The 14,211-nt window shown below is 42.1% G+C and overlaps 1 protein-coding gene across 1 annotated transcript in view; it reads left to right on the top strand.

Annotated features, from left to right (window-relative positions):
* Positions 1 to 14,211, top strand: part of PPP2CB (protein phosphatase 2 catalytic subunit beta) — a 179,082-nt gene that overhangs the window by 89,790 nt on the left and 75,081 nt on the right. Inside the window, exons 2-3 of the mRNA XM_063920016.1 lie at positions 5,595 to 5,804; positions 5,948 to 6,121. Of these exons, the coding sequence (XP_063776086.1) occupies positions 5,595 to 5,804; positions 5,948 to 6,121 (384 nt within the window). The remainder of the gene's footprint in view (positions 1 to 5,594; positions 5,805 to 5,947; positions 6,122 to 14,211) is intronic.

The following is a 14,211-nucleotide window of genomic DNA, read 5'->3' as shown; positions in this document are numbered from 1 at the left end:
ATGGTGCTGTGTGGAGCTCCCTGAGCCAGCGCTACACCCTACACATGTCCAAAAGCCTGTCGGGGTCCCCGGATCTCAGCCAGCACTCAATCCTCAGGCCAGTATAATCCTATGAAGAGCAGGAAGACGGCGCCATTTTGGGGGTGGAGCTTCTCCTCAGAGCGGACCGAGCAGCGTTCAGCACCATTTTCTTGCCTGCACAGTGCTGATCAGGAGAAACGGGTCCCTCCACAGCAACTACAGCTATCTGTAAACGGTACCAGGGGGTTGTAGAAGGGGAGGCTGCAATACGACTGTGTATCCTATTAAGGTGCACAGTCAGTGCTGAAAAGGGGTCTCCCTTTGGTTAGAAGCGCTGTGTGTGGGTTGGCTCCAATCTCTTGCCATTTTTTTGGGGGGGAAACTGTCTGCCCTCCCCTGTGTGTGTGTGTGTGTGTGTGTGTGTGTGTGTGTGTGTGTGTGTGTGTGTGTGGAGTGTTTGGTGGTCTCCTTTAGCTATGTCCAGGGACACTGTGTCATATGCTGCGGAGGATATGTCCTCCCAGGATGATCCCATTCCATGTAATCAGGATAGCACTGATTTAGCACAGATTCCAGCAAGGGAACCGGAGTGGTTTTCTTCTATCAAATCTTGGATTTCTCAGATTTCAGACAGGGTTGCAAGTAATGAATCTGCAATCTAGGTATTATAGAACTCTGTGGCAGTATGGCCCGATTCTGATACCTCAGGACGCTCCGCTATATACACCCACAAATGTGCGCTTGTTCATGTCACGCAAGATGACACGGATACCGATTCTGACGTGTTGCGGGGGTCTGCCTCTCTTGCAAAGGGGGTATAATTGATGATAGAGGCTATCAGGGATGTGTTGAATAATAATGATACCACACCTGAGCAGGTTGAGGTGGCTTTTTTCACTGAAAATAAGAAAGCCTCGCTAATCTTCCCTGCGTCAAAGGAATTAAATGCTATATTTGAGAAAGCATGGGAAAACCCTGAGAAAAAATTCCAGATCCCTAAAAGAGTCCAGGTGGCGTTCCCTTTCCCTGAGGAGGATAGGAAAAAATGGGAAAACCCGCCAATTGTTGACGCATCTGTGTCCAGACTCTCAAAAAAGGTGGTTTTGCCTATTCCGGGATCTACCGCCTTAAAGGAGCCGGCTGATCGCAAAATCGATAATACACTTAAATCAATGTACACTGCTTCGGGGGCCATATTACATCCCACTATTGCTAGTGCATGGATTGCAAAAGCTACAGTAAAGTGGTCAGGCACCTTACTTGAGGATTTGGATACGATGGATAAGGGTGATGTGGAATTGTTTTTGCGTAACATTCAAGATTCAGCAGGTTTTATGGTAGAATCCATGAAAGACCTGGGTTCCATGGCTGCGGGAATCTCTTCAATGTCTGTTTAAGCCCGTCGGGGACTGTTGCTGCGCCAGTGTTCGGCCAACACGGAATCCAGGAAAAGCGTGGAGTCCCTACCCTACACAGGTCAGTCTCTTTAGGGAAGCTTTGGATGCGTGTATATCCAGGGCTAAAGCGGGTAAGTCTCCATTTCTTCCCTCAGCTGCACCTGCTCCGAAGAAATCCTTTTCTTCATCAGCATCACAGTCCTTTTGGCCTAACAAGCCTAGAAAGGCCAAACCGTCCGATACCTTCTTTAGGGGAGGTTGAGTTAAATCCAGGAAACCTGCTGCCACATGTTCCCAGGTACAAAAGCCTGTTTCAGGTACGCCAAACTCCTCCGCATCACGGTGGACCGCAGGGGCCGGGAGGTGGGGCCAGTGGGAGCGAGACTCACAGTTCAGTCACGTCTGGGTATCGTCTGGCTTGGATCCCTGGGTGATAGATATTGTGTCCCAGGGTGACAGGTTGGAATTTCAAAATCTCCCTCCTCACGATTTTTCAAATCAGGCTTGCCAGTTCTACTGGCAGACAGAACTGTCCTATAAGAGGCTGTCCAGAAGTTGGTGGAGGCACAGGTCATTGTGCCAGTTCCTCCTCATCTGCTTACCACAGGTTACTATTTGAAACTTTTTCGTGGTATCGAAACCGGATGGTTCGCAGGCCCATGCTGAACCTAAAATCACTGAACCCTTTTCTAAAGTTCATGAGTCTCTCCGGGCGGTGATATCAGGTTTGGAAGAGGGGGAATTGCTGGTATCACTGGATATCAAGGATGCGTACCTCCACATTCCGATTTGGTTGCCGCATCAGGCTTATCTCGGTTTCGCATTACAGGACTGTCAATTCCATTTCCAGGCCTTGCCATTTGTCCTCTCAACAGCACCAAGGGTGTTCACCAAGGTGATGGCAGAGATGATGGTTCTCCTCCGCAAACAAGGGGTGAACATCATTCCATATCTGGACAATCTGCTAATAAAGGCATCGTCCAAGGAGAGGCTGTTGCAGTCCATTGTTCTCACAAACCAACTACTCAGACTCCACAGTTGGATTCTGAACCTTCCAAAATCACATTTGGAACCAACCCAGAGGTTGTCCTTTCCGGGGATGATCCTCGACACAGAGGTGCAGAGGGTGTTTCTCCCGCAGGAAAAGGCGTTGGTGATACAAACAATGGTCCGGGATGTCCTGAAGCCAGCCCGGGTGTCTGTTCATCAATGCATTCGCCTTTTGGGAAAGATGGTGGCCTCTTACGAGTCTTTCCAGTACAGGAGGTTCCATGCTCGGGCCTTCCAACTGGATCTCCTGGACAAGTGGTCAGGATCTCATCTCCACATGCACCAGAGAATTCGTCTGTCGCCAAAGTCCAGGATTTCACTCCTCTGGTGGCTCCAATTGCCTCACCTTCTAGAGGGCCGCAGGTTTGAGATTCAGGACTGGGTCCTTCTAATCACGGATGCGAGCCTTTGGGGCTGGGGTGTAGTCACTCAAGGGGATACCTTCCAAGGAAGGGGGTCAAGTCTTGAAGCCGGCCTGCCGATAAACATTTTGGAACTAAGAGCCGTCTACAACGGTCGTCTCTAAGTGCCCCATCTTCTAAGGAATCGGTCCATTCAAGTGCAGTCTGTGACAGCAGTGGCTTACATAAACCGACAGGGCGGAATGAACAGCAGAGCTGCAATGTCAGAGGTAACCAGAATCCTCCTCTGGACAGAAAAGCACGCGTTGGCGCCGTCAGCCATCTTCATTCTGGGAGTAGACAACTGGGAAGCAGACCTCAGCAGACACGATCTCCATCCAGGGAAGTGGGGTATCCATCCGGAGGTGTTCAAGGAAATAACAGACCTTTGGGGGTTACCCCAAATAGATATGATGGCCTCTCGTCTCAACAAGAAGCTTTGATGCTTTTGTTCCATTTCGAGGGACCCACAAGCAGTGGCCGTGGACGCTTTGACGGCATGGAAGTTGAGTGCCTGATACTTGCTCGGAAGGGCATTCCGAAGAAGGTCATTCCTACCCTCATACAGGCTAGGAAAGAGGTAACGTCTAAGCCAGTGGTTCCCAAACTTTTGTGAGTCACGGCACCCTGGAGTGTCAGATTTTTTTTCACGGCACCCCTAGGCCACAAGTTTCTTATTGAGAAATTTCGAAAAAAATATTAGATTAAGTAAATTATGTTTATGCCATTCTTAGGGTCAATTATGTGGTGAGGGACAAGATTTGCTTCTGTTTGTCCACATATTTTATAACTGGAAGCCATCAGCACTGGTTTTGCCTATTAAATTGACAATAAATAGTTTGAATTGGTCCTTGACCACCAACCCAGGGCACCCCTGCAAGTGTCCCGCGGCACCCCAGGGTGCCACGGCACACAGTTTGGGAACCACTGGTCTAAGCATTACCATCGTATTTGTAAGAAATATGTTTCTTGGTGCGAGTCCAAGAAGTTTCCTACGGTGGAGTTTCAACTGGGACGTTTCCTCCTCTTCCTGCAAGCAGGTGTGGATGTGGGCCTGAGGTTGGGATCTGTGAAGGCCCAGATTTCGGCCCTGTCCATTTTCTTCCAGATATAATTGGCTGCCCTCCCTGAGGTTCAGACCTTTTTGAAGGGAGTTCTGCACATTCAACCTCCCTTTGTACCGCCTACGGCGCCTTGGGACCTTAACGTGGTGTTGCAGTTCCTCTAATCGGACTGGTTCGAGCCTCTACAGGAGGTTGAGGTCAAATATCTTACATGGAAGGCTGTCACGTTGTTGGCTTTAGCTTCTGCTAGACGTGTCAGAATTGGGGGCTTTGTCTTGTAAAATCCCTTACTTGATCTTCCACGAAGATGGAACTGGGCTCCGGACACGTCAGCAGTTTCTTCCAAAGGTTTTGTCAGCATTTCATATCAACCAACCTATTGTGGTGCCAGTGGCTACTGACTCCTCAATTTCGTCAAAGTCCTTGGATGTTGTGAGGGCTTTGAGAATCTGTGAAGAGGACTGCTCGTCGCAGGAAATCGGACTCTGTTTGTCCTGTCTGATCCCAAGAAATTGGGTGTCCTGCTTCCAAGCAGACGATATCTCGCTGGATTAGATTCACTATCCAGCATGCTGCTTCTACGGCAGGACTGCCGTGTCCAAACTCTGTTAAGGCCCACTCTACTCATAAGGTGGGGTCTTCCTGGGCAGCTGCCCGGGGTGTCTCGGCGTTACAACTTTGCCGAGCGGCAACTTGGTCTGGGTCGAACACGTTTGTTAAGTTCTACAAGTTCGATACTTTGGCCTCTGATGATCTGAAGTTCAGTCAATCAGTTCTGCAGGAGCCTCCGCGCTCTCCCTCCCATTCTGGGAGCTTTGGTACATCCCCTTGGTAGTAATGTGGACCCCAGCATCCGTTAGGATGTAAGAGAAAATAGGATTCTGGTTACCTACCGGTAAATCCTTTTCTCGTAGTCCGTAGAGGATGTTGACGCCTCCGCCCAGCACTTTGTTTTCCTGCAACCGTTATCTGGTTCAGTACAACTTTGTTTAGTTATGTACTACATTGTTACTTGGTAAGTAATGTTTCAGCGGCTGCTGAGTTTTTCAAGCTTGTTAGCTTGGTTTGCCTTGTATGTGTGAGCTGGTATGAATCTATCCACTATCTGTGTTAAATCCTTCTCTCGAAGATGTCCGTCTCCTCGGGCACAGTTTCTAGACTGAGTCTGGTAGGAGGGGAATAGAGGGGGGAGCCAGCCCACACTCTCAAACTCTTAAAGTGCCAATGGCTCCTGGTGGACCCGTCTATACCCCTGGTACTAATGTGGACCCCAGCATCCTCTACGGACTACGAGAAAAGGATTTACTGGTAGGTAACCAAAATCCTATTTAATGCAAGTCATACTATAAAGTCTACAGTATATATCCACAGTCCACTACAGAGACTAACGTAATAAATGAACTTTGCCTCACTTGGGAGTAAAGGCCAGCAATGGCTTTATGAGGCATTCAGTGCATAGAAAACCATTTGTACAGTACTTGCTTCCCCACAATCTGTCAACTTGTAATTCTGTGTGCTCATGGCTGATGTATAAATATTGTATGTATGACAGTGACTTGCTTTTCTAAATGTATTCCCCATTCAGAATGATACTTGACACAACATGCCAGCTTTTTGTTTTCGAAAGAGGTTATTTATTTACAAATACTTATTATCATCAGGCAAAAGAAATCCTTACTAAAGAGTCAAATGTGCAGGATGTCCGATGCCCTGTCACTGTGTGCGGAGATGTCCATGGACAGTTTCACGATCTCATGGAGCTCTTCAGAATTGGGGGTAAATCTCCGGACACAAACTACCTGTTCATGGGAGACTATGTGGATAGAGGCTATTACTCCGTGGAGACAGTGACTCTTCTTGTAGCATTAAAGGTAACAATTCATTTTTATTCAGTACCAACCATTCCCCATTGTCTCATGATTTGCAGCGTCAGCTTGGAAGCATCTTTACTGTGTTATATGCAAACATTGTTTGTTTTTTCATTTTAATTTAAACCTTCTCCTATTCCATTAAGGTTCGTTACCCAGAGCGCATCACAATATTGAGAGGAAATCATGAAAGTCGCCAAATTACTCAAGTCTATGGTTTCTATGATGAGTGCCTACGAAAGTATGGGAATGCAAATGTATGGAAGTATTTCACAGATCTCTTTGACTATTTACCATTAACGGCTTTAGTTGATGGGCAGGTATGTATACATTATAGTATGCTATCATCTAATATCATAACTTGTTCTGTTTTAAATATGAATCCAGATATATTTTATTTTTGAGATACCTGATTCACAGCTTTAGAGACAATTTGAACACCTTAAAGAGAAGGGATGCGGTCACAATGTTGACATCTGCAAATGTCGATATGTTCAGTGTCGACATCGTAAATGTCGACAAGTGAAATTCAGTCATTTTTGCAAAACGCCGACAATAGGGACATGTTTACTGCTGTAACTACAGTTTTGCAACTAAAAACATAACCTATGATTAAAGCCGCAACTGCCGGAAAGTGAGCTGCAAGGTTAGCTTTAGGGTTAGGGTACTCCATAACCTCAGAACGGGATGCGTTTATGTGACCGGCGGTCGGGATACCCCCGGTCACAATACAGACGCCGGGCCCTGAATATCCCGCCAGTCAGCATGCCGACCAACTGGGACCATTACCACAGAGCCAGCTGCGTGGCAAGCGCAGCCAGCCTGTAAGGAGCTCCGTTGCGCTCACCCCACCGCCGGCCATCTAACAGCCGGGATCCTGGCGTCTGTATGGTGAGACCACCGGATCACACAAGGCCAACCCGATGATTGCCGTCATTGGGCTCGATTAAGTTCAGGGCATATCTAATAGCGCCAGAAAGGAGCTTCCAGACCTATTCAATTCAGGATAATGTTATAGGATTTCTGCTTGCACCCCTCCAGAGCTGTGAACAGAAATCCGACAAAAACTACTGGCGCAATGCTGTTTTCTGTCCTTAGCGCTGCAGAAACAGCATTGCGCTAGGCACTAAGTTGGAGAATACCGGTTCTCGCGACTAAACTAAAAGCATGAGAACCGCCAGTCTGTCATAACAGTGCGCTGAATTGAATGGCTCCGAGAGCTCCTTCACGGCGCTATTCAATTTGCGCAGAATTGAATCAAGCCCATTGTTAGGGTGTCAACATTTTATGTTGACATGTTACATGTCAACATTATGACCATGTTGACTTTCTGTCGACAAAATATACAGAACCCAAAAACAGCAGGTATAAGAATTTAATTTGCTCCATGTGTGTTGGCATGGGTATCCGTTAGAAGGATGCTATAACAATGCAGTAAACGCTACAATAAATTTCTGCACTGGGGTGTGAACAAAAGAGTATATCTGCTGAGTAACCATTATAAATAATTTTTTATCCTCCATAATCTGGAGACAATCCAGATGAGGGGAGGATGAGTTGTTGGCTATTGATTATGTTCTTGCTAAGCAACAATAGTAAACAAAAAAATTAGTAAAGATTAACGACACAATCCCATAACTTTGTCACAATAAACGTCTCAGGGTGGAGTATAAAAACAAAAAGTTATGGAGATGTGTCCAATTACATCCAGCCTCCCTGCACGTTAAACAGCCCTTCTAGTTATGCCATGCCATGGCATGCCTCTATAGCCCTGAGTGTCTTTTCATGCAACTTTTTTCCCTTTAAAATTAGTCTTATTAACAAAACAATGCAGATATGATGTACCAGCAGCTTTTGCTGATTAAAATTATATGCAGCATGCCTATATTCTGTGTGCGACTGTGTCTGCATTTGCATGTGAAATGGTACATTGGTGTTAGTGGCTGTTTTCCTGGAAAACACTGTAATGCATCATTTCGTATGCAGATACAGGTGCAGACACAAACAGAATATAGGCATGCTGTATATCCGTTTAAATAGCAGTCTGGTTGCGCGTCTTATTCACATAGCTATGTGAATAACATGCATTTTTGTCAAGATGCCCAACGCTAACAGAGTTGCATTGGACATGTGAGCTCACTCACGCCGGGCATCTCCTGCTATGTGGTGTATTGAGGCACGATGTGTGAGTAAACATCTGTAACTATACATTTATTTAACTTGGTGGGCTACAGTATTAGTAACTGCGGTGAAGAAGTAACTTACGTTCTTATGATGCTGTTACTGTGGTTTCTCTCACCTCATAGAATCACTGATTGTTTTATGAAAGTTAGATAAGGTAAGTATTTTTCTCTATCATCCATAGGGGACGCTGGAGTTCTGTACCATGGGGTATAGATGGAGTGATCAGGAGAGCCGGCACCTTAAATCTTTTAATGTGTGTGACTGGCTCCTCCTCTACACCCTTCCCCAGACCAGTTTTAGAAATGAGCCCGGGAGAGTCGGTCACTTCCTCTGGAGCTCCAGAGATATCTTTGTTTTTTATTTTTTTTAATTTATAACTTTTTTTACAACAGTCTGGCAGTTTGCTGCTGCCAGGCTGCTACGTGGGTGCTGCCAGGGAAAGTCGGTACCACCCTGCGGGGTTTGTAGCCAGAGTTCCCGCTGCAGGGACATCAGTCCCTGGGTGTCTTGTGTCCAGCAGTACACTGCTGACATGAAGCCCCAAGCAGCCAGACGCCACCGGCAGCATGGCTGAAGACTACAGCTTGGTAATGTGCTATAGCCAGATTGGACAGAAAAGGATTGTCTCTTTGTTGGCGCACTGAAAAGAAATAGAATGTACCTGATTTGTTGAATTTTTTAAAATATAACTTATTTATCTAATCAATAAAAAGAATGCCTAGCAAATGAGAAACATATATGTGAAAAAATTTTTAATAAATTGTGTACTATAAGTGAATAAATTGTGTACTTAGTGTTCATTAAAAACTGACCAACTGTGCTAATTGTCTAATTTCGATTGTTTATTTATCATGATTATGCAAATTGATGTTAACTGCTATATAGCGAGTGAAAATAAACAGCAGTGAGTATAACGCTGATGTTAGGGATAGGGTATCAGATATATGTGCCAGGTGGTGAGCAATAGGTCCTGGTATTAATAGCACATAAATTAATTGTCTGATGTATACCTGATATCGTAAAAATAGAGGTTCACTATTAAAGAAACAGAAAATTATTTAGGCAACTTAAACATAGGAGGACAAGTGTCTTCCTCTCAGACTGATCAACCGAAGTACCTATATATTGGTGGTTACTATCTTGGACTTCTATTAATAGAGGACCATTGTATAAGTGCTTTTAATTATTCTATAAGCAGCAAGGTCAAAATCAATTTCACGGGTCTAGGCAGAGCATGCAACAGGACTCCGTTAATAGTGGCCTCTGAATAATCAACTATTACAGCACAAATTGAAAGATTAGGTCCAATCTATTAGTACAAATAAATAAATCCTTAATAATTGAATTCAATAGTGAGAATATTCTTCAATAATTGGGCTTAATTATTCTTTAAGCAGCAAGTTCAAAACATTTTTACGGATCTAGACCCAGCATGTAAAGTGGCTCCGTTAGTAATGAACTTTGAATAATCAGTTATCACAGCCTCTATTTATTCGGGTCCCATTTATTTGTACAGATTAATCCTCACCAATAAGTTCAATATTATTGAAGTCCAGGGATTGTAATTAGTACCATCCGCAAACTGTTTGCTGTACTTAAATCCCCTCAGTCAGAGATCAAATTATTGTACCTAGTTTACAAATAATTTTCCCTAGCTAGTTCAGTGATTTATCTACTAGGGTTATTTAAATGTGGGCATTCAGGAGGTATATTAACCCCTCATCACCATTACATGAAATGAATGAATAGCTTTTATTATTGTATCCCTATTGCTTGAAAAGCACTGCTGCATATGTATGAGCTAACAGTAAAAAGAGCTTTTCATATCATGAAACATCCCAAATTTCAGTCTCTTAAGAATAGTGGTGTAGTTTTACATCCATCCCTGCTGTTACACTAGCACCTATAGAATCAAATGTGTTCGTCTCGTAATGTGTTTGCTACCTTTTACAGTGAATTACCGCTTATTGGTCCCCCGGGATTACCAGTGCGCCCCACGGTTCTGGTATTGTTTCTGGCAATCTGTAATACTTGCCAGTATTTAAGCTAATGCAGCACAAACATCAGTAATTAATCCGTAGCATTCACTTGCGTGTTAGCAACCTTTAACAATGATTATATCTTTTATTATAACCTATTGTGGAGCTGTATGTGCAACACTGAAAATCACAACCATTATTATTATTTTCTATTCATATTCATAAGAATGCCTGCAGGTAGCTACTCGATGCTGTTTGTTCTACTTCTATATCACTCAGGGCTCTATGTCTCCCATACTACACTGAGCTCACAGCCTGTATTTTTGTATCCCCTTATATTAGGTCTAGTCAGCGGCTGATCGGATAGAAAGTTTTGCTCAAGCAGTTAGGTTGGCCCTACAGAGCATACATACATCGTATTATATACATTTATCTGGCATTAGAGCATTTTTTTAAAACATTTTTAAGCACAGTGGTCAGTGTGAGCGGGCTTAGGAGCACCGCTCAAACGCCGACGTGCACGTTTCGCATAAGCTTTAACGAGGCAAACCCGATTGCCCAGTTGAGAGAGTTTATAACAGGACATCCAACCTATCACATTCTGGCTGTCACACCTGTGTGGGATTGCTTGAATCGCACACCACGCCTGATTTCATCCCCGTGGAACGCAAGACTCTTTGCTATGAGTCACATGATATCTCAATCATTCATAATTGACATCCGAACAGAATTTTTATTAATATGCATGTACATAATCATTTTGCTCTGTTAAATGGCTCTTTGTAGGTACAGTAAATTACATTGTCACAATTATAAATATCAGGAAAAGGTGTATCATCTATTTATTACTCGTAGTGCACACAATAGTAATGTCTATATACCGTTATAGAAGATTGCCAAACATAAGATTAAGTGCATGAATTATATTGATGTGATGAAATTGGAAAAAAGAAGAGAAAAACGTGACTAGGTGGAGATAATAAGTGCTAACGAAAAGGTCCGATATGCCGTGATCAATAATAAAATTATAAAAGAGAATCTATTATCCCGAATAGGGTTACCCCCATAAATAGGGATAAGGTAAAGTGGTCACACCGTGCTATTATCCAAGATGTTGGGTACCCTTAAATGGGCTCATGTGTAGCCCTATTGTGTTAAATATGATTGATGGGTAATATGGTGAATTAATATAATGAACAATGCAAAAAGGTGAAAATGTGACAAAAGTGAAAATTCCAAAAAATGAGTGTAAAAAATGAATGGTGAAAAAAGGAAAAAGTGTTCAATTGACGTCCATTACTGATAATTGTCTGTGATTTAAATGTATTGTTTATTATTTTAATTTTTTTTTTTTGTTTGTTGTTTTTTATTTTTACTATTAATTGCTTGATACTAGTATTTCAATATTATCCATGTGTGCTAGTGCACTAGCACACATGGATAATATTGAAATACTAGTATCAAGCAATTAATAGTAAAAATAAAAAACAGGGCTACACATGAGCCCATTTAAAGGGTACCCAACATCTTGGATAATAGCACGGTGTGACCACTTCACCTTATCCATATTTATGGGGGTAACCCTATTCGGGATAATAGATTCTCTTTTAGAATTTTATTATTGATCACGGCATATCGGACCTTTTCGTTAGCACTTATTATCTCCACCTAGTCACGTTTTTCTCCTTTTTTCCAATTTCATCACATCAATATAATTCATGCACTTAATCTTATGTTTGGCAATCTTCTATAACGGTATATAGACATTACTATTGTGTGCACTACGAGTAATAAATAGATGATACACCTTTTCCTGATATTTATAATTGTGACAATGTAATTTACTGTACCTACAAAGAGCCATTTAACAGAGCAAAATGATTATGTACATGCATATTAATAAAAATTCTGTTCGGATGTCAATTATGAATGATTGAGATATCATGTGACTCATAGCAAAGAGTCTTGCCGTTCCACGGGGATGAAATCAGGCATGGTGTGCGGTTCAAGCAATACCACACAGGTGTGACAGCCAGAATGTGATAGGTTGGATGTCCTGTTATAACCTCTCTCAACTGGGCAATCGGGTTTGCCTCGTTAAAGCTTATGCGAAACGTGCACGTCGGCGTTTCTGAGCGGTGCTCCTAAGCCCGCTCACACTGACCACTGTGCTTAAAAATGTTTTAAAAAAATGCTCTAATGCCAGATAAATGTATATAATACGATGTATGTATGCTCTGTAGGGCCAACCTAACTGCTTGAGCAAAACTTTCTATCCGATCAGCCGCTGACTAGACCTAATATAAGGGGATACAAAAATACAGGCTGTGAGCTCAGTGTAGTATGGGAGACATAGAGCCCTGAGTGATATAGAAGTAGAACAAACAGCATCGAGTAGCTACCTGCAGGCATTCTTATGAATATGAATAGAAAATAATAATAATGGTTGTGATTTTCAGTGTTGCACATACAGCTCCACAATAGGTTATAATAAAAGATATAATCATTGTTAAAGGTTGCTAACACGCAAGTGAATGCTACGGATTAATTACTGATGTTTGTGCTGCATTAGCTTAAATACTGGCAAGTATTACAGATTGCCAGAAACAATACCAGAACCGTGGGGCGCACTGGTAATCCCGGGGGACCAATAAGCGGTAATTCACTGTAAAAGGTAGCAAACACATTACGAGACGAACACATTTGATTCTATAGGTGCTAGTGTAACAGCAGGGATGGATGTAAAACTACACCACTATTCTTAAGAGACTGAAATTTGGGATGTTTCATGATATGAAAAGCTCTTTTTACTGTTAGCTCATACATATGCAGCAGTGCTTTTCAAGCAATAGGGATACAATAATAAAAGCTATTCATTCATTTCATGTAATGGTGATGAGGGGTTAATATACCTCCTGAATGCCCACATTTAAATAACCCTAGTAGATAAATCACTGAACTAGCTAGGGAAAATTATTTGTAAACTAGGTACAATAATTTGATCTCTGACTGAGGGGATTTAAGTACAGCAAACAGTTTGCGGATGGTACTAATTACAATCCCTGGACTTCAATAATATTGAACTTATTGGTGAGGATTAATCTGTACAAATAAATGGGACCCGATTAAATAGAGGCTGTGATAACTGATTATTCAAAGTTCATTACTAACGGAGCCACTTTACATGCTGGGTCTAGATCCGTAAAAATGTTTTGAACTTGCTGCTTAAAGAATAATTAAGCCCAATTATTGAAGAATATTCTCACTATTGAATTCAATTATTAAGGATTTATTTATTTGTACTAATAGATTGGACCTAATCTTTCAATTTGTGCTGTAATAGTTGATTATTCAGAGGCCACTATTAACGGAGTCCTGTTGCATGCTCTGCCTAGACCTGTGAAATTGATTTTGACCTTGCTGCTTATAGAATAATTAAAAGCACTTATACAATGGTCCTCTATTAATAGAAGTCCAAGATAGTAACCACCAATATATAGGTACTTCGGTTGATCAGTCTGAGAGGAAGACACTTGTCCTCCTATGTTTAAGTTGCCTAAATAATTTTCTGTTTCTTTAATAGTGAACCTCTATTTTTACGATATCAGGTATACATCAGACAATTAATTTATGTGCTATTAATACCAGGACCTATTGCTCACCACCTGGCACATATATCTGATACCCTATCCCTAACATCAGCGTTATACTCACTGCTGTTTATTTTCACTCGCTATATAGCAGTTAACATCAATTTGCATAATCATGATAAATAAACAATCGAAATTAGACAATTAGCACAGTTGGTCAGTTTTTAATGAACACTAAGTACACAATTTATTCACTTATAGTACACAATTTATTAAATTTTTTTTCACATATATGTTTCTCATTTGCTAGGCATTCTTTTTATTGATTAGATAAATAAGTTATATTTTAAAAAATTCAACAAATCAGGTACATTCTATTTCTTTTCAGTGCGCCAACAAAGAGACAATCCTTTTCTGTCCAATCTTGTTCTTCATTTTTATTGTCTATGGCGGCACCCCCATTAAACATATGTAGAATTTCTATATTATAACTAAATTTGGGGAATTTTTTACATACAATTAATACAAAGTTTTTCTGGTGCAGAAGACACCCCCCCTTCCCCCGTTTTCCCTTTTCGAAGATACTAATGTGCTATAGCCGCCATCTGACCCAGGCTATACATCACTAAGAATGCTCTGTTTATCCTCCTCACTTAC

This window comes from Pseudophryne corroboree, chromosome 1, assembly GCF_028390025.1.
Source record: "Pseudophryne corroboree isolate aPseCor3 chromosome 1, aPseCor3.hap2, whole genome shotgun sequence".
In the NCBI taxonomy this organism is placed as follows: domain Eukaryota; kingdom Metazoa; phylum Chordata; class Amphibia; order Anura; family Myobatrachidae; genus Pseudophryne; species Pseudophryne corroboree.
This window is presented reverse-complemented; position numbering and strand designations above follow the sequence as displayed.